This window comes from Orcinus orca, chromosome 3, assembly GCF_937001465.1.
Source record: "Orcinus orca chromosome 3, mOrcOrc1.1, whole genome shotgun sequence".
Classification (NCBI taxonomy): Eukaryota; Metazoa; Chordata; class Mammalia; order Artiodactyla; family Delphinidae; genus Orcinus; species Orcinus orca.
The window spans coordinates 62,707,281-62,731,414 of NC_064561.1; the positions used below are offsets into that span (position 1 = coordinate 62,707,281).

At 35.7% G+C, this 24,134-nt stretch overlaps 1 protein-coding gene across 6 annotated transcripts in view; it reads right to left on the minus strand.

Annotated features, from left to right (window-relative positions):
* Positions 1–24,134, minus strand: part of RBM27 (RNA binding motif protein 27) — a 67,115-nt gene that overhangs the window by 24,385 nt on the left and 18,596 nt on the right. For 3 of the 6 annotated variants that reach the window (XM_033406856.2, XM_033406855.2, XM_033406859.2), the window contains exons 4-12: positions 21,080–21,171; positions 20,218–20,411; positions 18,987–19,250; positions 17,212–17,499; positions 14,812–14,946; positions 6,593–6,757; positions 4,536–4,685; positions 2,124–2,268; positions 1,527–1,680 (exon numbers count right to left, since the gene is read on the minus strand). In XM_033406856.2, coding sequence (XP_033262747.2) covers positions 1,527–1,680; positions 2,124–2,268; positions 4,536–4,685; positions 6,593–6,757; positions 14,812–14,946; positions 17,212–17,499; positions 18,987–19,250; positions 20,218–20,411; positions 21,080–21,171 — 1,587 coding nt within the window. The remainder of the gene's footprint in view (positions 1–1,526; positions 1,681–2,123; positions 2,269–4,535; positions 4,686–6,592; positions 6,758–14,811; positions 14,947–17,211; positions 17,500–18,986; positions 19,251–20,217; positions 20,412–21,079; positions 21,172–24,134) is intronic. The other 3 variants (XM_004280400.3, XM_033406857.2, XM_033406858.2) reach the window with 3 other exon arrangements.

The window sequence follows — 24,134 nt, forward strand, 5'->3', positions numbered from 1 at the left end:
AACGAAAAAGTAATTTTCATATATATGACAGGCAAAGGCTTGGAAAAGCATTATTATAAATGCCTTCATAAAAAATGGGCAAAGACAGTGGGCAGGTAAATCCAAAAGTGCTGCAAATGGTCTATATAAATTAGAGTCTACCTAGGAATAAAAACAAAGCAAATTAAAGCAAGTACAATTTTTCACTTATGAAACTGGTCTAAAAATTTTTAATGGATCCATATTAGAGTTTTGATGAGGTTCACACATTGTGTTAGGGAGCATCAACTGGCACAACCCTTTTGGAGAACAATTTGGCAGTTCAAATAAAAAGTTTTAAAATTCCCTTTAATTCAGCAATGCATCATAAAAAAATAAAAGGTTTATACAAAAGGAGGTTCACAATAGCATTGTTTTTATAAAAAATAGTAAGAACAACATAAATTCCCCCAAATAGAGAATAGTGCTTATATAAATTATGGCCTACTGCTATGGAATGAGTTATGTCCTCCCCAAATTCATACGGTGAAGCCCTGACCCCCAATGTGACAGTATTTGGAGACAGGGTTTTTAGGAGGTAAATAAGGTTAAATGAGATCAAAGGGGTGCGGCCCTAATCAGACAGGACTGGTGACCTTACAGGAAGAGCTCTCTCTGTCTCTTCCCTTCCCTCTCCTTCCATCATGTGAGCACACAGCAAGAAGATGGCCGTCTCCAAGCCAGAGAGTCCTTACCAGGAACCAAATTGGCTAGTATTCTGATCTTGGATTCCCCACAAATAAATTTTTGTTGTTTAAGCCACCCAGTCTATGGTATTTGTTATGGCAACCCAAGCAGACTCATACTCATTTACATTAAAAGCTTCCTAATTTTTCTAAATGCCATAAAGAATAATGACCTAGGAAAAATTTAAGAGGAAAAAGGTAGTGAGAGATACATAAATCATATTTTGGTTTGATGGCAACACTGCGTGTCAGGGGTAACTGACTGAAATCCCAACTTTAACAGACCTTCTAGTACCCTCAATTACAGCGTAACACCCAACCACAAATTGATAAATTCAAATATCTAACAAACACACAGCAAAATATAAAAGCTTCAGTTTATTTGATGTTAGATTATATGTTACAGTGCCTACAATTCTCAAGATTAGAACCATCCTTAACCAATTAATATTTCACAAAATAAAAGCCAGTCAGTAAACAAAATTACAATCTTAGAAGTTACCAAAAATCTTACCTACTTAGTTAGAACACTAAAGCAGGTAAAAAAGTCATCTGTCCAGAGATACAAGTATGAACAAAAATACAATAACTGGCCCACTGTCTTTCAGGAAGAGGTTGCAGAAAAGAACCAAATGAATTCAGAGGACAAATTCAGCACAACTCCGTCATAAAGTTGGGCATACAGATACTCAGTGGAATTTAAAACACATAGCAGAGATGATCAGACTAATCACTGGCTTGTTTAAGCAAGGTAAGCTGATAGGAATATTTTTGAAGATACATTATATACATGGATTTTGTCACCAACATAGCTACACCTACCTGGATATTAACAATAGTTCCAAATTTGCTGAAATGTTCATTGAGCTTGGTAATGTTGTTCAATTCCTGAGGGATTTTCTTGACTTCTAATTTGGTGTTTGTATACTGATTCTTTCTCAAGAATCCTGGTTTACTCTGATTGTTATTCCCTTGCCTGAAAGGAATATTAACAGATCTTGGTTAATTCTCCTACATTATGCCTAGGCAAGAGATAATCAGCAAAGAATGTAAGTTTATATTTATTCAAGTATCCTTTGTAAGCACTTAACATTCTTCAGAAATGACTAGGTAATTTTCACATTATCCTTATTACATGGGAATCAAACAGGTAGAGAGAAAGAAAGAAGACTGATGTCTCAATAATTCTAATACTGGGTTAGGCCTAGAAATTAGTACAAATTACTAATATCTATTATCAATATTCTGTTAACTTTTCAATGTTTAAGACATACTAATGATGCCTTTGGGAACCTTAGCTTTAAGGCACACAGATTGAAAATTAATGATTAATGACAACTCTTAATTTTACAAATTTACTACTGCAAACAAAAAACCAGAAACATCAATTAGATGTTACTAATTAGCAAATTATCTTACTTTCCCAGCCAAGGTTTCTTTGCCAGTGGCCCTTCCAAACCACTCATAGCTCTTTTCCGGCTATCTGGTTCAAGAACCACTCTGGTTATGTTGCTATTAATTGAAACAGGAACTGGTGGTTCAGTCTGGATGACAATGTTAGCAGCTGTAGAAAACAAAAATTAACATTACTGACCATGCGTTGTATTTGGGGAATTTCAAATGATTAAAATTATTTAGTCCAAAAGCTAAAAATCACTGTGAATAGCACCTGGCTACTACCATTTCCTTTTCAGAAATGTTTAACAGCAAAAATAAATTATCAATTGCCTCCTTTTTCAAAAATACAATATGCGCATTTAAAAACTCCTAGCCAACTCTGATGTAATAATGACTGATTCAGGCAAGGATCATAAATGGAAGGAAAAAAAAATCAGTGAAAGGGTGTTGGAGAATAAGATATTTATCTGATGCCAAAGTACCACTCCACAAACTTTACAATGGAGAGCTCTAACAATTACAGCAAGTGATCAAACTTATTAGGCCACAAATGGAGTGAAATATTTGTCTCCTTATAGGATTCAACAAGAAGTTCACATGGATAGGATACTACTATGGAATTATGATTTTCTTTTATGTGTGGCAATGATATTGCGCGTATATAGTACTGTGTCTTATTCTCAGATGTAAACTAAAGGATCTTAAAGTGTCACAATCTCCAAAATTTACTTTCAAGTGATTCAAGAAAACAATGTGAAGGGAGAGGGGAGGAAGGGGAGGAAGACAGAGAGAAGAGTGCACACAAGTGAGCATTCATGCCCAAAGCTGACAAAATGTTAACAACTGGTGAACCTAAGTGAAAGTATTAAGGTGTTTATTGCACTTTTGATTTTTTTGTAGGTTTAAGATTATTCAAACCTAAACATTGAAAGGAAAATTCAAAGCCAACGTTATAAATTAACACATTCCATTCACAACAGTTAAGACTAAAATACTATACGACGCTGACCTTACGATAGGTTACCTGTCAGTGGAAAGAGGTGTGTTGAACCAAAAAGCAAATACCAACCCAAAACTGCACGTTATATTCTGAGTATTCTCCATAACTTTAGCGACTCCACCAAAAGTAAAATCAGCAGCAAAGAATAATCACTGTGGGGCTGAAAATACGAACTTCCCACTAATTTCAGGTAATTTGGTAACAATATATGCATTACAGCACAGAAAGTAAGAGCATATTCTTTGGAATTAGATAAACCTGGGTCCAAATGCTAGTTCTGTCATGTATAGCAGGGGTCTCCAAACCCCAGGCCAAAGACCAGTAGCGGTCCACACAGCAGGAGGTGAGCGGCGGGCTAGCAAGCTTCCCCATCGCTCGTGTTACCGCCTGAACTATCCCCACCACCACCCGCTGCACCATCCGTCTGTGGAAGAATTGTCTTCCACGAAAACTGTGCCTGGTGCCAAAAAGGCTGGAGACCGCTGATGTATAGAATAGAATAGAACAGAAAAGAATTAATAATGGGCAAGTTCTTTAACCCCTCTTCGCCTCAGTGTCTATATATGAAAAAGAGAATAAAAATAGTACCTCATTTAAGTTGTTGGTAAGGAATATTAGAGATAATAATATATTAGAAAGGATTTAGTTTAATCTTGACACAAAACTGTTAACTGGTAGTAGCAATAATGTCATAAATGGCAGTAAAGAAGAGTTAATAAAATCAGGATAAGAAAGAAGGTAAGAAAAGGAAAATTGTCCACCATATAATTAAATCAGGAAAATATCCTCAGGATGGCACATGGCCAGTCACTCAAACTGAAATTAAATACTGGAAATCTAACTATAATAAGAAGTAAGAAACTGGAATCTCATCAAACGCTTTAACCAAACTTTGTTTTGAGCGGAGGTGAAAGGATGGTATCAACCCATATTAAAGGCAATGCTTGCATTTAATCTTTTAAGATTTGTGGCTATGCTTTATAAAGGTCCTAACATATGGTTTTAATCATAAATAATAGTCAAAAGATAATTTTATCATAGTGTTTAAAATTCTCAATGTTACTAGTGTGAAGCACAGCTCTTAAAACACAAAGTAGGCCATTAAATGATTAGTTCTTTGAAGGTGAGGGATCATGTCGTTTTTCTATATCTAACATCTAGCATAGTGCCTAAAATAGCCTAAAGTCCTACAAAAAGAGCAATTAATTAACACTAGTATTATTTTTATTTAAAAATAAATATAAGCAGAATATATTTATTTTTATTTTATTTATGGCTTTAAAGTAAAATCTGGAGATATTCAAAAGCATTTGAGATCATTACACAGCACCCTTCAAAGAGAGACTGTTGAAAGTATTTTTAGACCTTAGTGAGGTCAGAAATACTATGCCCAAATGACATTTAGCATGAGAAAAAGTTAAATGCATTCTTACCTCTTGGATTTGCATCCATATCTCCAGAGGTTAGGCCAATCAGGTTTGGGCGCTGTGTCTGTGTTCTTGAAAAAAACTGCCTATACTGAGATCTACCAGAACTGGTAATACTAGGAGCTTCTGGATTATAACCATCTGGTTCATAGGTATCTGAGGGAAAACAAAACAACAAAACATGAAACAAATAACAGTAGTTAAATAATTTCCTATTATAAAATAACCAGAAAAATGAATTTTCTTCAACAAATATATCAACCCATATATATTTCTCTCTTTGAATTATAGTATATAGATAAACCTATTGGAAGTCAAAGAAACAAAAATGTTCCAGTCACAAAACACAGACATGTAAATCCATTCTGAATTACTGATATATTTCTGGATTTGTTTACCTAGCCATTTTTGTCCTCTATATTAATCACCTAATGCAAACTTAAATGCACATTTTTAAGAGAAATTTTCACATACATGAACGCCATATACAAATAACTGGCTGGGTTTCCTCTGTTATCACGTCTCACCTAATTTCTCGGTGTTCTTTTAATTGGGGGAAAAAACCAATCTATTAATTTGGTTATCTGCTTTTCTTTTTTTGGCCGCGCTGCGCAGTATGTGGGATCCTGGTTCCCCAACCAGGGATCAAACCCACGCCCCCTGCATTGGAAGCACAGAGTCTTAACCACTGGACCACCAGGGAAGTGCCTGGTTATGTGCACTTTAAACTGGAGAGAAAAGAGCCAATTTCATATGTAAAATATATCTCAAATGTTTGATTTCAAACAGCTAAATAAGATACATTTTATGTTTATAAATGTAATCATTATTTTACTACCACCCGCTTCATCAGTGCCACTTTTATCATGTTCTCTGTGTTTTCTCTACAACTAAAAATTTATTTATTTTTTTGGCCACACTGTGCGTGGCATGCGGGATCCTAGTCCCCCAACCAGGGATGGAACTCACGCCCCCTGCAGTGGAAGCACGGAGTCTTAACCACTGGACTGCCAGGGAAGTCCCTAAAAATTTAATTTTTAAAATTCTTATGCTAAATAAATATTTTGTTAGTGTTTAAAAAAAATTCTGAATGTGTTTATCTCCAAAATATCCTTTTCATCGTACATAAAATGAAAGAAGGTTAAGATGGAGTGAAGATGCCGATTCTCACAGTTGTGATTTATCAATATAAATCCTTGCATCTTTTTTTCTTAGTGGAAAAACCTCCTTTGTTGCTCGTATTAGGTTTCAGCTACAAGATAAGGTACATTCAGATCTTTATTACTAGCCAATTAGTTCTATATAATTCAGAGTATAAGATCAGCAAATTATGATTTAAAAGTTTTCAGTTACCACTTGGTACTCTTGACAGAAAAATCTACGCTAAGGCTGCAGAAAGTTTTAAAGAAGTTACATAATCAAATAGCCTCGATCTGATAATTCCTGGGAATACACAGAACCCTAAGAAACTTGAAAGTCCTTTAGTTAATCATGATGAACTGAGATCTAAACGCAAAGTGAGAAATGTTAAAAACCTCATGAGACACCCTCAAAGCACTCCATAGATCTTCAAAATGTATATGTCAATAGGAGGGAAGAGTTTTCAAGAAATCACATTATACACAGCCATTCCATACAACAAGGGACAGATGGGAAAAAGACATTTTCATCTATGATCAGGAAGAAACCAGATGTTTTTGTTTTCTTTTAAAGAAAAATTAACCTAGTTTTCTTATAACATGTAACTGATTAGAAACCATTCAAGTAGATACTCTCTTCCTATCTATCGGATTAGAAACTAGTTCAAGGAACTAGCATGACCTTAGTTACAGAGGCATGGAAAGTAAATACAAAGGACACCAGAGATGACAGACACACAGGAGACCTAATCATCTAGGAGCCACTAGGGACAAACCAAAGAAGCAGAGAAACAGAAAATAAAACTACCTAGGAGTTTTAATGGGAATCTGTGAGAGCAGATCAGGATACCAGATCACCTCTTAGGTTGGCCAGTTTATGGTACAAAAGATCAGAGGTGGATGGCCATCTGTAGCAAAGCTTACCTGGGACCAGAGGGGTGGGGCTGGAGACTGAGGTATGGTACCCAATGGAGGATCCCATGAGGTTTCGAGGTGGCACCAAACGAGCTGCCAACAGAGGAGGCGGTGTCCCCAACTGAAGTCGCTCAGATGCAGCAGCACCATGTTCACGAGAGTACATGGGCTGTCCTACAGAGGAAAGAATAGGAGGGCAGCTGGGATTGAGAGTCACAAGCTTCTCGTAAGCAATGATCTACTTCCTGAGACTTGAGCCAAGAACAGAGAAAGTATACCAATGGGAACTGTACTCAAGAAAGATGTTACTAAGATACTTTCTAACTCAAGAAATAGACATGCAACTGGTTAGGATGCATTGAGGCACAAAGAGTAAGAATTAGATAGTGTGACTGCAAAACGACCATTTTTTATAATCTTAAATGGAATAATTACGTGCTGATTTACCCAAAACTGAACAATCAACCATATCAAGTTATTAGACAACGGAACCTTGAGCTATTATTCATGTAGAGTTTTGTATCCAATGAGACATGTGGTTATCAAAGCTGTCATACCCATTTAAAAAAAATAAAAACACTCCTCCCCAAACTCATATAATTTCAGGTATGCACAAACTATACTCCCTGAGAGCAGAAAAAAGAAAAATAATAAAGGAACTTAAAAAAAAGAAACCCACCACAAGCATACCCTCAGAGAATAAGAAATATTCAAAAGAAAAAATTAAACAAGACAGTGAAAATTCGTTATCCTACTAGCAGGTGGATAACAAACATAGAGAAAGAAAAAAAGGAAAAAATCCCAGGTGAACAGACTAGCCACTGTACACATGAAATTACCTCAGATATTAAGGACCACTTTTGGAAAGAAAGCACATTTAGAATCTATATTTATGGATGCAAGAAATGTCAGAAACAATGAAGCCAAATTCTGTAGAACAAGATTAAAAAAGACAAGGTGTCAAGGAGCAAAACCCCCCTTTGGTTGGTTATTTAATAGTATCTTTTTCACTGATTACCTCGTATGAGACCTATTTTTAAGATTTACTCAATATTTTATATCTAAAGTCAGACAGACATTCACTATGTGACACAAAACAAAGTGAATTTAGAATTTTTTTATACCTGATGAAATGTCCTTATAAAGTGAACAATCCAGAAGACTATTAATACACCTTAATAAGACAAGTCACAAAGCACCACTTGATTTCACGGTAAATGCAGAGAAGAAATAGATGTGCTAAACTTTACTACCCTTCTCTTCCTATATACGGAGCAGAGGAGGTGACACATCATACTGTATAAGCAGACCACATAACTGGGGGCTTAGCACCAATCCTTTCAAAACTGAAAAAAGGATCAATCATTACATTGCAAAAACAATTTAACATATCCTCAATGATCTGAAAATAGTTTTAAGCATGACCTACTGCAGAGAATTCCTTGCAGAACGCAGTAGTGAGCTAAAGAGAAAAATGGGAAGTACAATTTCAGTCCATATGACTAGTTTAAATTTATGATACAGCACTCAATGTACCATGTGTATTTAATTAATAACTGTCTCAAAGTAAATTAGAAACTAAAAGGCTACTTTGTACAATGTCTTTTTAAAACGAGTGACAAAGAACATGCATTCAGACACTTCAGAAAGATGGCTGTTTATTCAAATGAGCCGTGATTTTCTTTAACAACATCTATTCAGGTCTCTAAATAGTATTTCAAAAAGAAACAGTTCCTCAGATAAAAGGCTGATTCTAGGACTGGTTAGAAAACTTCTAAGATGGGCCTGGTACACCTTAGTATACCCTGTCCCTCCAAAAGCAAGATGGCTACCAAACACTAGCATGTCAAAAACGAAACAAAGCAATCTGCAGAACCAACATGAAGAGGCTCCCCATGGTCAAAAACTAGACAATTTGAACATCAAAAAGGGCCATAATGGGGTGAAACATACCAAACATTAGAAATCCATGAGTTCTTTATGATACTTAAAAAAAATACAGTGGTACCTCTGGAAGATATTAGGAAACAAACTCATTTTCTGAAAAGTGATAAATGAAAGGACACAAGCATTTATCCTGTCTTTCCTGTAAAAAGTGAATTTCAGGTTAAAGAAATGGTTAACTCCCAAGTTTCACTTTGTAGAATGCCAGCCAATAAATGTAGAAGAAATAATAGAATTAGAGTATCACACTTTTATAACCCCAATGAAACAAGAGATCTAGGCAGGGATCACAAATAACCACGTGCAACTTTTTAAACGGATGCATCAGGATGAAAACACCTGTACACAGTGATCAATATTTGTAACACAGAAAGGAGACAACTTGGTATTATGTACATCATGATATACTGCAGTAGGAAGTACAAAACCCCATCAATAAAATATTCATTCAAAATAAGGGGGGGGGAGCAAACATGACCCTAATTAAGTCTCTAGATCTAAACCTCTAATTTACAGGAAATACAGAGGATAGAGGAATGTGTTAAATAACACCAGGGGATGCAATGTGCCAAGTCCAGATTGTGGAAAAATTCTTCAGGACAAATGATCTGTTCCTTCAACAAATAAATGTCAAGGAGAAAAAAAAGAGGTTGGAGAAACTGTTACAGATTTAAAGACTTTAAAAAAATAAAATAAACAAATAAAGACTTAAAAACATATTAACTAAATGTAATATGTAACCTTATTTGGATCCAGCTTCAAATGAACCAGCTATAAAGGAACATCTATGATACAACTGGGAATAATGAACACTGGTTGGATATTTGACAATAATACCTGTTATAAATATCTTGGGATTGTGATTAAAGTATAGTAATTGTGTGCATGTGTGTTTATCCCTTATCTTTTAGAGGTATATAATGAAGATTTTACAGATTAAATGTTATGTTTGGGACTTGTTCTAAAATAATCAAGTCAGGAGTGAGTTACAGATAAAGCAAGATTAACCGTGTGTTGATACATGTTGAAGCCACTAAATGAATAATGACAATTAACTACACTATTTGCTCTCCTCTTGTATTTGAAATTTTCCATAATAAAAAGTTTTTAAAAATCAAATTGGTTGGGCTTCCCTGGTGGCGCAGTGGTTGAGAGTCCGCCTGCCGATGCAGGGGACATGGGTTCGTGCCCCGGTCCGGGAGGATCCCACATGCCGCAGAGCGGCTGGGCCTGTGAGCCATGGCTGCTGGGCCTGCGTGTCCGGAGACTGTGCTCCGCAACGGGAGAGGCCACAACAGTGAGAGGCCCGTGTACCGCAAAAAAAAAATAATAATAATAAATAAATAAATAAAATCTAGGATGTTATATTTTACTATCACTCTTTCACATACCCAGTACAACAAGCCCAGCAGTTACAAAATATTTCTACTCCTACTTCTTCAAAGAAGCAGAATAAACAGGTCAAATTTAAGGCAGAAAAGGGAGTATACTTTAAAATAGTCCTGTCCTGTGCAGGGGGAAGGGGGAACCCACAAAACCCAAAACCCCAAAACTGTACACTGAATTGGTGACTTCAAATTTGGGTAAAATGTTTAAGTACTTCAAAGGAAAGAGTTGATTTTAATAGGTGTTTTTCCATACAATTCCAACTACGTTTCATTATTTAAGTCCCTTTCAGAGTATTTCGGACATCTTAACTCCAAAAAAACCAAATTTCAGAGCTTTTTCTAAATTATAACCATTTCTGACATTAAGTTTTAAATAGCATTACCAGGAGCCCCATGTATCCTACTCAGTTTTCCAGTGAGGTAATTCTTTTTCTTCTTTTAACATTCAACTGACCTCTTAAAAAATGAGTGATAATTACAGACTAGATGAAGGTTTTATTTTGGGCAGAATTAGTTCCTTTGTTACCTGTATTTCTGAGGCACTCTGTTCATTTAGTTTTAACAGCAAAATACACTGTGATTGATTTTTGTGGGTTTGTAATTTTTAACATATTTCTTTCCCACTAATAGATTTTTAGCTTCTTAGGAGAAAAATCATTTCTTATTCATCTGTATATTCCCAGTACCTAGCATTCAGTAGACTCCTATTCTTACCCCCAAAAATCCAGATTTCATTTTTCTATGTTTATTTGGGTCCCTATTGACATAATTTTCACAACTAAATACCATTTGATATGCTGTTCTTCACTTACACACATTTTCTATGCTGTGAATTTTAATGATAGTTTCAATGACCAAAAAAATCTGTAACTTAAACTTTCCCAACTTGTAAAACTTTAAGAATAGCTTAAGTTCCCTATTACATTGCAAACAGACATATAGCTTTTTCACTTCATTTGAACTGAAGCAAGTTCTAATTTTCTTGAAATTATAAAGTATAGCTTAAAAGTAAACCTGAACAATTTGAAGAATTCAACTTATCTGTCTCAAAGGTAATTAAAAAAAAAAGATGTTTTAAAATCAACTGAATAGAAAGATACAAAAAATTTATAAATAACAAACTACACTCACCAAAAAAAATTTTTTATGTTTAGATTATCAGAAACCATCTCCTAGGTTTTCAAATTTCTCTCTAAATTTTGGAATCACATTTTAACTTTTAAGAAAGGAAGAAAGCAGTTTGCATAGTAGAGTTTTAAACTTCCCAATATTGAATATTCTATAAGTTTCAAAATGTTCAGTTGCCCACCAACTAAGTCTCTTTATAAACAATGACACAGCATATAAGACTATCTTCTAAAGCACTAATTCACAAATGCCAATAGGAAGCTATTGCCCTTTACTGGTCTGAAACAAAAATGGGAAAAAAATGTGATATTTCATAAAGCCAAATTTAAAAGGACTGTCATTTATTCTGAGTTATTTGGTATAAAAATGTATTTTTAAAATCGAAATATTAGATGTCTTCATATGCAGTCCTTAACACAGCAAAATAAGAAGCTGCTAACTGTACTGGTCCCCCAAATTTTCTTAGAAATGTTATCAGCCTCTGAAAAACAGAAACTTGAAACTTCAGTTCTAAAAGGACTTTACTGATATACCAAAAATAGTCTGGCTTTTAAGAAATAACAGAAAAATCATCTTCAAACATGAAGTCAGACATTTTGTTCATCTTGGCTCCCTAGGGTGTAGCACAATGCCTGGCACATAGTAGGCACTCAAAAAATATTTGCTGAATTAATATCAGGCTAAGTCATTGAAATAAATGGTAACTGCCAGATATTTTTTCATTAAAATCAAAATGGAATTTTTGTCATACTGAATGAAGTCAGATGAAAGAGACAAATATCATATATCACTTATATGTGGAATCTAAAAAAATGGTACAAATGAACGTATTTACAAAACAGAAACAGACTCACAGATGTAGAAAACAAACCTGTGGTTACCAGGGGGGAAAGGGGTGAGGGGTGGGGAGGGATGAATTGGGAGATTGGAATTGACATATACACAGTACTATATATAAAACAGATGACTAATAAGGACCTACTGTACAGCACAGGGAACTCTACCCAATACTCTGTAATGACCTATATGGGAAAAGAATCTAAAAGAGAGTAGATGGGGCTTCCCTGGTGGCACAGTGGTTGAGAATCTGCCTGCTAATGCAGGGGACACGGGTTCGAGCCCTGGTCTGGGAAGATCCCACATGCCGCGGAGCAACTAGGCCCGTGAGCCACAACTACTGAGCCTGCGAGTCTGGAGCCTGTGCTCCACGACAAGAGAGGCCGTGATAGTGAGAGGCCTGCACACCGCCATGAAGAGTGGCCCCCACTTGCCACAACTAGAGAAAGCCCTCGCACAGAAACGAAGACCCAACACAGCAAAAATAAATTAATTAATAAACTCCTACCCCCAACATCTAAAAAACAAAAAGAGAGTAGATGTATGTTTATGTATAACTGATTCACTTTGCTGTACACCTAAACTAACACAACACTGTAAATCAACTATACTCCAATAAAAATTTAAAAAGAAAAAAAAAAGCTGTACTTCAGGGCACAAAATTTGATATACATTTCCCCATAACTTATCTGAAATAGAAAATAAAAATCTCATGCTGGGAAAAAAAAAAGGGAACTTTTATAGAGTGAGTCACGATGTTAAATTTAACAATATTAAAATAAATGGTAATCGCCAGATCTTTTAGAAATTAAAAACAAAATGGAATTTTTATTGTGAGTCACAATGTTAAATTTAACAATATGAAACTGTGTCATCTGCAAAAGACTCTCAGATAAATAAAAGGCATTAAGAAGTAATGTTAAGAGCTGATTCAGGGGGGAATAGATGAAACAAGACTGATCAACATGAAACATGTTGAAGCTGGGTGATGGGAATGTGGCAGTTTATTATACTACCTTCTTTATTTTTATAAAATTTCCCGTAATTAAAAAAAATGAGAGAAGCAGTAAAACAAATACGCACTGCAACAAGACACTATAGTAATTAGAAGACGGTGAGATACTAAAAGTGAAACAGTATGGACAATTACTTAACTATCAGATGTGGTTTCCGTTCTGAAGAAGCACAGCTGAACATAAGATTTACATAAATGAAAAGAAATCAAATAGTAGGCCTACGTACAATTATATGTCATTACATAATAAATGCTTTTTGGTACTGTAGGAGTTCAGAACAGAGCAGTAATGTTCCCCATATACTTAGAAGATCTGGGTCTTGCAAAAACAGGAGAGGGAGTACATTACTAAGAATGAAGACAGGAAAACAAAGTTGAGTCATGACAGGGGCACAGACAGGGTTATAATTGGCCTGACCACAGAAAATACACATGGGGGAATAGTGAAAAGAGACTACCAAGAAGTGAGGAATAGATTATAGAAAGAGAAGCCATAGAAAGGGGTTCATCTATGGTTTAGGAGGAAATAATGGCCACTGAAGAGTTCTCATAAGGAACTGTCATGGCTGGTTTTCTTAGGCAGACTAGCTTAGCAGCATTATGTGGTGTGACATGGGGGGAAGATGGGGGTGAAACGTAATGGACTCAAGAAGATTGTAGCAATAATCCGAAATGTGAAGTGATTCAAGCGTGGATGAGGGCAGAAGCCACAGCAGGAAGAGACAGAAAGGGATGCTTCAAAGAAAAAGAGGAACAATTTTTCGATTAACTACATATAAAAAAGCAAAGCAATGAGTCAGTCATGTCAGGGTTTCAATTCTAGGTGATAAGGTGGGTGTTATTTCCATTAACAAAGAAAGACAAGCATTGTGGAGGTAGTAGAGACTTAAGGGAAGATAACAGGTTTGATTTCAGAGAGGCTGAAATTTATGGAGACAATGATAACTACAAAATTATAATAACTATTCCTTACGTGTAACTTGCTAGGTGCCAGATACTATTCCAGATGCTTTATAGGTATTAATCCATTTCTTCCCCAAAACAACCTTAATGAGGTGAGTAATGTTATTATTATTTCTATTCTACAAAAGAGGAAATTAGGATACAAAGAGGTTAAGTAACTTGCCTAAGGTCACAATGACACAAGTGATGGAAGCAGAATTTGAACCTGGGCTTAATTACTTTTCTAAGTTGCCTCTCCAGGTCATGACAGAGATGAAGAAATGTTTATGATAAACACAGTTACAAAAAAAGATGAATTTATCTATAAAGTTACCTAGCTCTGTAAAGAAAATCTCACAGTCTGACATTTTAAACCACCAACTACCTTATTTTTATGTTTTTGAAGAAAAATTTTTTTAAGCCTTAGTCAACTAAAACCAACACCAACAACAAAAAAAAACACTTAAGAAATAAAAGAGAATTAGGATCCAAGAAAAACATATTATTACAGTTAAACATAAATGTTACAAAACAGCCTAACCACTAAATATTACAGTTTAAATGATGCTATCTTCACTTCAGCATTACAAGTTAAATAATTAGGTATATTTTATCGGACCTTTTGTATACTCTTAGGAGATAAGCCTTATGTTTTGGAAATTCAATCAGAGGAACAATTTTTGAACAGAAGCTTCAAAATAAAATTCCTTTAGTGGAGGAATGTTGCTACTCTACAGCAGAGTAGACTTCTCCAATACAGAAGGCCTTGCCCTTCTCTCCCATTATCACACAAAATTAAAATACAGTTATATATCATAACCACACACTAAACTGCCCTTTAAACACACATATAATTTTTATATAGCACAGTCCATAAAAATAGAAATTAATTGTATTTTTTTTAAGTGTAAGACTGTTCTGAGAAAACTTGGCTTTTCTATACCCTAGCAATTTTAAATCAAATGTATACTTACGTTCTGACACTGTATAAAGGAGGTTCTGGGGTAAGGGAGGAGGTAGTCTTGCTCCCACTGGTGCAAGATTGGGCACTGCACTTGTCCCAGGCTGATCACGGTTGTTTATCAAGCTTGACTGTGTTATAGGTGGTCCTACAGACAACCAAAAGTGAAAGGTAGAGCATTAATGTTTCCCAGCTAATAAAAATACTCACTACACCAAGTATTAATTTGGATATTCACACTTAAAATACCTACTTTGGCTTAGAACAGAATTAAGGAATTTGATATGTGCAGGGTTAAGCACTGGGTACATAATTAATTTAAATGACATTTTAGTTCTGTAACGGACAAAACTAATCTAGGGTGGAAAAATGGCAGAACTGGTTGCATCTGGAGGGGCAGTAGAAAATGGCTACCAAGGGACCTGAACAAACTTTCTGCGGTGAGAGAGTTCTACAGAACTCTCAAGTTAATGATAAACATGTTTAAGTGTACTGATGTTACAACATACCGTGAAATGGCATGAAAACTAAACATGGAGAGATCACATTTTTAGTTAATTGTAGAACCTAGATGCTATTTGTTTCCTTGAAATTTTTCATAGCAAAATGTTGGGGGGAAATGACATTCTTAGATTTAACTTTTAAACAGATATGTTCCCAAAATGAGGTTAAGATCTTTTATTGTGAGAATTCCTATACATCAAAGATGGCTTTTAATCTGGGAAATAAAATCTCACCTTGAGCTTCATAATTATACCATTCATGTGACAATATTAAATACTAACAAACACTGTTAAAATAACCATATTGCTATTGACCAATCTATGCATTAAATGTCTCCGAATCATTATCAACTTTAATGAAACGTGTTCTATAAAGAATATTACTGCAGGAAAGCTATGTGATGGGTACATGGAATCATGTTAAACTATTTTTGCAACTTCTCGTGAGTTTGCAATAATTTAAAAAAATTAAGATTAAAAAAACCCCAAAATTGAAAAAGTACAACTTAAATAAATTAAATGGCAACCATTTTTAAAAATAATTTGCTAACTCTTAAAACATTAAATGTCTTTGGGTAGATATTTTCTTATGCCTTTGTACACATGTAAACTGACTGCCCCAGAATTTTTTCAGTTACATTTAAAAAATTTAGTCTTATTTCTGTTTCTGGTAAACCAGCAACTGTTCAGTAAGTTGTTTTTTTTTTTTTTTTTTTTTGCGGACGTGCAGGCTCAGCAGCCATGGCTCACGGGCCCAGCCACTCCACGGCATGTGGGATCTTCCTGGACCGGGGCACGAACCCATGTCCCCTGCATCGGCAGGCGGACTCTCAACCACTGTGCCACCAGGGAAGCCCCAGTTAAGTCTTTTTAAATGATCATTTTTAAACATTTCTTACTCTTAATTTTGGTGGATGTGGTAACAGCATATTGATTTTTTTTTTGAAGTCCTTATCATTGAAGAGATTCATACTGAAGTACATACTGGTAAAATGCTATGACATCTGAAATTTACTTCAGCAAAAAGAAAAAATAAGCAAAAAAATTGTGTGTGGGGAGGGGGAGGAATAAATGAGACAAAAACAGCTGAATATTGATAACCACTTAAGTTGGATGATGGTACATGGTATATTATTATTCTACATCTGTGTATATCCAAAAATTTCCATAGAGGGGAAAAGGAATGGGACGAAGGCAGTCAAAAGACACAAACTTCCAATGATAAGATAAATAAGTACTAGAGATGTAATGTACAACATGATAAATATAATTAATGCTGCTGTATGTTATATATGAAAGTTGTTAAGAGTAAATCCTAAAAGTTCTCACCGTAAGAAAAATAATTTTTTTTCTATTTCTTTAATTTTGTACCTATATGAGATGATGGATGGTCACTAAACTTATTGTGATAATCACTTCATGATGTATACAAGTCAAATCATTATGCTGAATACCTTAAACTTAAACAGTACTGTACATCAATTATATATCAATAAAACTGGAAGAAAAAAAAGAACATTTCCATAATAAAATGTTTTAAAGATTATTTCAATACTCTTGCAGAGATTTTCTTTAAAGACGGAAATTTCACTGAACTACTGGCATGTTCTTTTTTTTCTGACCTCTTCAAAACACTGGCTTTCTTAAGATGCTATCAATTAGCAAGATTCTGACTCCAGGTCAATATAGATTAGACCACTATTGATAAAATTTACACTTGGAGGTACTACAAATAATACAATGTAACACTGGATAGAAAAAAAAGAAAAAATCTTAATTATGGGAATATATTCCAAATTCTATTAATAATTTATTTTTCAAAAACTTAAAATCTAGTGTCAAGTTAGGTAAAAGGTATGGATTCTTCTAAATATAATTCTCCACTAAAGAAATATTCAACATATACTTACTTGGTATGGGAAGCACAACAGAAGGCGGAGGCTGGCCATGTCCTTGAGGAACAGGAAGTCTCATACTGTGGCCAGGACCTGGGCCTGGGCCTGGGCCAGGACCTGGACCTGGGCCTGGGCCTGGGCCTGGCATCGGAGGCATTAACATTCCAGGAGGTGGTGGAGGAGGAAGCCCAGGAGGAGGCGGAGGGAAAGGAATCATGCTTGGCAGAGCAACTTCATCAACAACCAGGGGATCATTTCCATGATCAAACTGACAAAGGTCACCAAGTACACAAAATCCTCTTTCTGTAAGAAGATAAATCTTATTATGATCTACCCAGAGTTTAGAAAACAAACAAGTCTCTGAAACACCCACCAATCTCATTTATGAAGTGTTTTTTCTCCAGGGAGTCTAAAGCCTTCTGAGTGTTACTCTGTTAACCATCGCATATCCCTGAGGTAGGGGCAGGTGTACTCTCTACTTTCTATACTGTGAGACTACACTTTGTTGAGATAGCAAATAACTGGATCAAAAACAGGCTACCAACCACTATTAGATTAACCCATTCGTTATTGAGTTTTCATAATAAAAATTCAGATATTTTAAATAACAATTTAACGAAGGTGGGGAGGGATAAGGAACTTGAATTAGATGATCTACTTTCAACTATCTACTTTCATGCTATTATTCTAAAGCAACCATTCTTGCTATATCTAGGAATTGAAACTTTAAAGTATTCAACTGAGCATTATGTACCAGGTTATTCACTGCAGCATTGTTTGTACCAGCAAAATATTTGAAACACCTCAAAAGTGCCATCAAAAAGAAACAGGTTTAAACACATTTTTGTACATACAGAATACTAAGAAGTGTAAAAAATACTGAGGAAGCTCTTTATATATTAACACAGGATGACTCCAGAAAATACTGCTAAGTGAAAAAAACATTATGCATAGTATGAATGAAGTATGAATAGTATACAGTATACTAGAATTTATGTAAAAAAGAAAGTGGGGGAAATATATGTTTTTGTTTATGTACACATGCAAAGACTATGTTTGGAAAGACACAAGAAATTGACAGCATTAAACTGTCCTTGGGAAGGAGATCTTTGTGGCTGGAAGACCAGGGTGACAGTGATTTAATGCTTGAATCATGTGATTCTATTCCCTACTTAAAAATAAATAAAATGTAAAAATATATACATTCTATATTTAGAGAAAAAATGTTATGATGTCTGTTATTTGCTTCAAATAATACAGGCCAGGGAGAAGTGGTGGAAGTATACACAAAAACAAGATTGCCCATGAGTTGACGCGAGATCATGGATACACTAGGGTTAATTACATTATTTTGTCAACTTCTGTAAATATTTAAGTATTTCCATAATAAAAAATTAAAATAAATGCACGCACACACACAGCCTGATCCATTCATTCAAATGGAAAGTTAGCAAGTTAAAATTGTAAGTAGGTTATACATGCTTATTAACAAATTCCCAGGGACAAACACCACACAAAAAAATTAAAATTCCTAGTGTCTACCAAAGTTTGTGGTATACTTATAGTGTTTGAAGTAACAAGAACAACAAAAAACAAACTAAAGGGTAAAATTTAAACATTCTGTTAACAAGAGCCAAACTATTACACCCAACAAGAAGCATATGCCAAAAGAGATTCTCCTCCTCATTCACCCCTTTTAATAAAATCCAGACTGTAATGAAAAGGTATGCACTACTAGCAACATTTGCTTTACTAGTACTTTGGGGTACAATATAGAAGAGAACTTTTACCATCATAATCTCTGCATCGCCTCTTTGGTGGAGGGTTTCGACCAAAAGAATTGGAAGAGCTATGATTATTATAGTAATTAGACCAACTCTCCGTTGTGTTTTCAGAGTGGTGCGCAGGTGCGATCACAGTAACAGTGCTAGGAATAGACTGTGCCCCAGAGGAATACTGCTCAGAAGAGTTTGGAGGTGGTGCAGACACAGACACGTAGGAACTCTCCAAGTCATTCCTCTCACTCTTAAACTTTGATCTTTCCCTATGTTCTGCTTCAGAGACAAAATAAAAACAAGAAACAAATAAGATCAGACATCTATGTTCTTAAACTACGTTTATTTTCTCACAGAAAAAGAAAGATGAGAATACTGAAGTAAACTTACTGAGCTGTCCATATTTCAAAGTGCTCTCATTATTAATATATCCTAAAACCAGGAACATCAACAGTGTGACATATTTTGACCAGTAACTTGTATAAAATCATCTTTTATAACATCAACATCAATACAAAATGAAGAAAGACCTGCTTCTCTACTGATATTTAATAAGAATGCTATCCAAGAACTGACTTCCAGGGCCTCCCTGGTGTTGCAGTGGTTGAGAGTCCGCCTGCCGATGCAGGGACGTGGGTTCGTGCCCCAGTCCGGGAGGATCCTACATGCCGCAGAGCGGCTGGGCCCGTGAGCCATGGCCGCTGAGGCTGTGCGTCCGGAGTCTGTGCTCCACAACGGGAGAGGCCACAACAGTGAGAGGCCCACGGACCGCAAAAAAAAAAAAAAAAAAAGAATTGACTTCCAAACTGCTATCCTGGGAGATCAGTGGTTGGGATCCCAGTAATCTACTTAAATTTCTTTCTTTTTAATTTTAAATACTCTAATCAACCTTAAAGCAAATCAATTATTTTCAGTCGGGGGTGGGGGTAGGGGAGCAGGCAACCCTCTTCCTCCAGTAACAGCTTTGTTGACTAAAGGACATTTGTTTCAATTATACAACATGACTTAAGTCTACTCACATACGATGATACACTTATGGATAGCTCTTTTTAGTCAAACTCCTTTAACTCCAACCTGAGACTAGAGCCTTGTCTTTAACAAAAATCAAGTTTTTTGAGATAATTCCAGATTTTACATTGTTCAAACATATTAAAGGTACGGCTACTTTTAAGGGACACTCTGGCACCCTTGTGATATAGGAAGATAAGCAACTACGGAGTTTTTTGGGGAAGGCTCATGGACCCACCAACATTCCTATTGGGATCCCGGTCTTTGCTGCGCCCCCGGCTTCGACTCCGACTTCGACTCAGGCCTCGGCTCTTACTCCGGCTCTTACTCCTGCCTCTTCTCCAGTCATACTTCTCACGGTACATTTCAGTCCGCTCATAGTACCGATCATAGTCTCTCCACTTGCCATCGTCTCTTTTTTTCTCACGTGTCCTATAATACACAGATATGAAAGCCATATGTATGCTATAGAAACCAAGTCTGAAAACAAATCAGTAGTATGAAATATCCTCCTTGATTCACCAAAATTCATAGCTTCTATACTTTTCCAGAAACCATAAAACTACCATATAATTCCTCTAATCCATTATATAAAAAGAAAAAAACATTCCCTTCAAGTACACTGGGTGGGAAGAAATGAAAAAAAGAGGTGAATCCAAAGTATGGGGAGGGGTAAGAGGAAAAACATATTTAAAACTAGAAAAGACAAAAGGCTCAAAACAAAGTTTTCCTAAACAAAGACTAATTTTTTGATGGTAGGCTGATGATTCAACATATAAACTGCACTACTTGTAAGAAAATGCTACAGATGATTTTAATACTGAGCACCCCTAACAAAATGGAACATTTCATTAATATTCTCTAAGGAGACTGCTCCCACCCCTGAGCTCTTGGGGAAAGCACATAATGAAGACTGTTTATAAAAGGAAGAGAAAGTATGACAAAGACAAAAAACAGAGGGAATGGAAGGAAAAACATTTTCTTTCTTTAATCAGCGTAGAGAGAGGAGTAGAGCATATGTTAAAAATCCCTTTAATGCCCTTCTACGGTAACTGAAAAGTGAGTTATACATGTCTTCCTAATTAAAAATAAACACAAACCTTCGTTCACTAGATTCTGAACGAGTCTTCTGGGGACTAGGGTATTTCTTTTTTCTGCCATCTCGTTCTTCCTCTGCTGGTTCCTGAAATACCTACATGAAAATATTCATTAGAAACAAGAAGAGTCCTTCTATAAATTATAAACCACATCCACCTGATAATCTTTCCGGCACATGAGAGGGCACAAATATACTGAAATACTGAAGTCAAATCACATCCCCAAAAGCTGGTCAACAGGAAGAAGTAAAAAAGATGCTGAAATTACTTTAACAGCAATATGTTAATTTTTAAATGCTAACTTAAGGTAGAGAATAGGAGGAAAACAGCAACTCATTCTTTAAACCGAAACAGTAAAAATAGCAAATCTCTAAGTATCATATAGTAAAATGGTGTGTGTTTTCCTAATTACAGAATATATTCACACATTAATTCATTTGAGGAGAACTTCAGATTTATTTCACAGAAAAGGTTTTGGGAACAAATGGTTAAGTTAACCACTGCTATAAAACTAAGTATTTCATGTGAATTATGGAAAAATGGTATTGGAATTACTGGAAATGTTAAGGCTTCTTTTAAAACTTAACAGTCAAGATTGACCAGAAATAGAGAACTAGTGATTCTATTATAGTTTTTAAACAGAAGTTAATCTCAAAACAAATATATGGCCTTTATCAGAGAGAAATGAAATAAAGACATTTGGAAGAGGTAAACAAATGCCCATCTAATGGAGAAGCTCATTTAAAAATACACAAATCAGCAAGTGAATGAATGGAACAGAAGATAACAATTTAGTAAAACTCAGGCAACATAAAATGGCAGCCACAATATGGCAACCATATGGTGCTGACAAAAACACTCTACAATTATTAGACTATATTTAAAAATCATTCTTTCTACCAATTTACAGGAAATACAGAGGATGCAACCAGCAAAATCCAGAGTCAAAACTCCGTAAGACAAATGACTGAGTTTCTTCAACAAAACAAAATTTAAGGAAAAAAAGAGGGTGAAGAAAGGAAGAAGAGAGGTAGATATATAGGTAAGTATGAAAGGGGAATTTAAAGATATAAAGAGACTTAAAAGGCATCAACTTGGAGAACTTTTTCCTTCTTTTTGCTGTTCTGTATCTTCTAAGTTTTTTTTGATGGACATGTATTAATTCACTCTGAATTTTTCTAATTTTAGGAAACTAGTTTTCGTTTTGTTTTTTTAAATTTTTAATTTTTTGGCTGCGTTGGGTCTTCATTGCTGCACCCAGCTCTAGTTGTGGCGAGCGGGAGCTACTCTTCGTCATGGTGCGCAGGCTTCTCACTGCGGTGGCTTCTCTTGTTGCAGAGCACAGGCTCTAGGCGTGCGGGCTTCAGTAGTTGTGGCACACGGGCTTAGTTGCTCCGCAGCATGTGGAATCTTCCCAGACCAGGGATCGAACCCGTATCCCCTGCACTGGCACGTGGATCCTTAACCACTGCGCCACAAGGGAAGTCCCGGAAACTAATTTTCTAAACTACTTTCTAATTAGTTTTTCTAATAGGAAAAACTATTCTTAAAAAGTTAAAGGAGCCAAGAGGAATAAAAACATAAAACAAAACAAAAACCTGTGCAAGAATGTTCACCGCAGCGTTATTTATGATAGGCAAAAAGTATTAACCATTTGCCTATTAATCCAAATATCCATCAACTGATGACTGGATAAAGAAAATATGATATATTCATAAAATGGGGTACTATTCATCCATGAAAAAAAAGAGAAGTACTGATACGTGCTACAACCTGGAGGAACCTTGAAAGCATTATGCTAAGTGGAAGAAGCCAGTTACAAAAGACTACATACTGTATAATTCCATTTATATGAAATGTCCAGAATAAGCAAATCCATAGAGACTGAAAATAGATTAGAGGTTGCCTGGGGTGGGGGCTAGGGAGGGAAGCACTTGGAAGGTGATGACAATGAGTATGGCGTTTCTTTTTTGGAGGATGAAAATGTTCTAAAATGGATTGTGGAGACGGCTGCACAACTCTGACTACAATAAAAATCATCACATTTGTACATTTTAAATAAAATGTAAAGTTGGTGAATTACACCTTGTAAAGTTGGTGAATTACTTGTAAAGTTGGTGAATTACACCTCAATAAGCTGTTTAAAACTTGTAAAGTTGGTGAATTACACCTCAATAAGCTGTTTAAAAAAAGTCAAAGGGCATGCACAATATGGATGAATCTCATAAAATAATGAGCTAACAAGGAAGCTAGACAAAGGACTGTATGACTTCTACATCCAGGAAGTGTCAAGTTTAGATTACAGAAGCTAAACTAATCGTTCTAATGGGTGATGGAAAACATAAAAAGATATCAAGAAATCCAAAGCAATATGGGTGAACTCTGATTTAGCATCCTGCAGTACACTACCAAACATGATTTTAAATCTCAAGCATGGTATTTAAGTGGAGAATAAAGGAGTGCTCCCTTGCTATATAACTAAATAAAATGCTTGATTTGTACAGATAAAAAAAAAAGTCTATGTGATTCTTGTAACATAAAATGAAAAAAACAGGAGTACATGGTATTAGAAATAAGAGTAGTAGTAACCCTGGGGAGAGGGAAGGGAGAGAGAATGAGAAAGAGGGAATTTAAAAAAAAAAAAAAGGCAGTTCAACGAACTTGATTTAGATCTTGATTCAAACAAATGGGGAAAAAATGGACATTTATGAACAAATAGAAATTTAAACACTAAGTATCTGATGACATTAAGAAGTTACAGTTATTTTTATACACGATAAGAATACTTGGGCTTCCCTGGTGGAGCAGTCGTTAAGAATCCGCCTGCCAATGTAGGGGACATGGGTTCGAGCCCTGGTCCAGGAAGATCCCACATGCCGCGGAGCAACTAAGGGCTTGTGCACCACAACTACTGAGCCTGCACTCTAGAGCCCAAGAGCCACAACTACTGAGCCCACGTGCCACAACTACTGAGCCTGTGTGCCACAACTACTGAAGCTTGCATGCCTAGAGCCCATGCTCCGCAACAAGAGAAGCCACCACAATGAGAAGCCCGCGC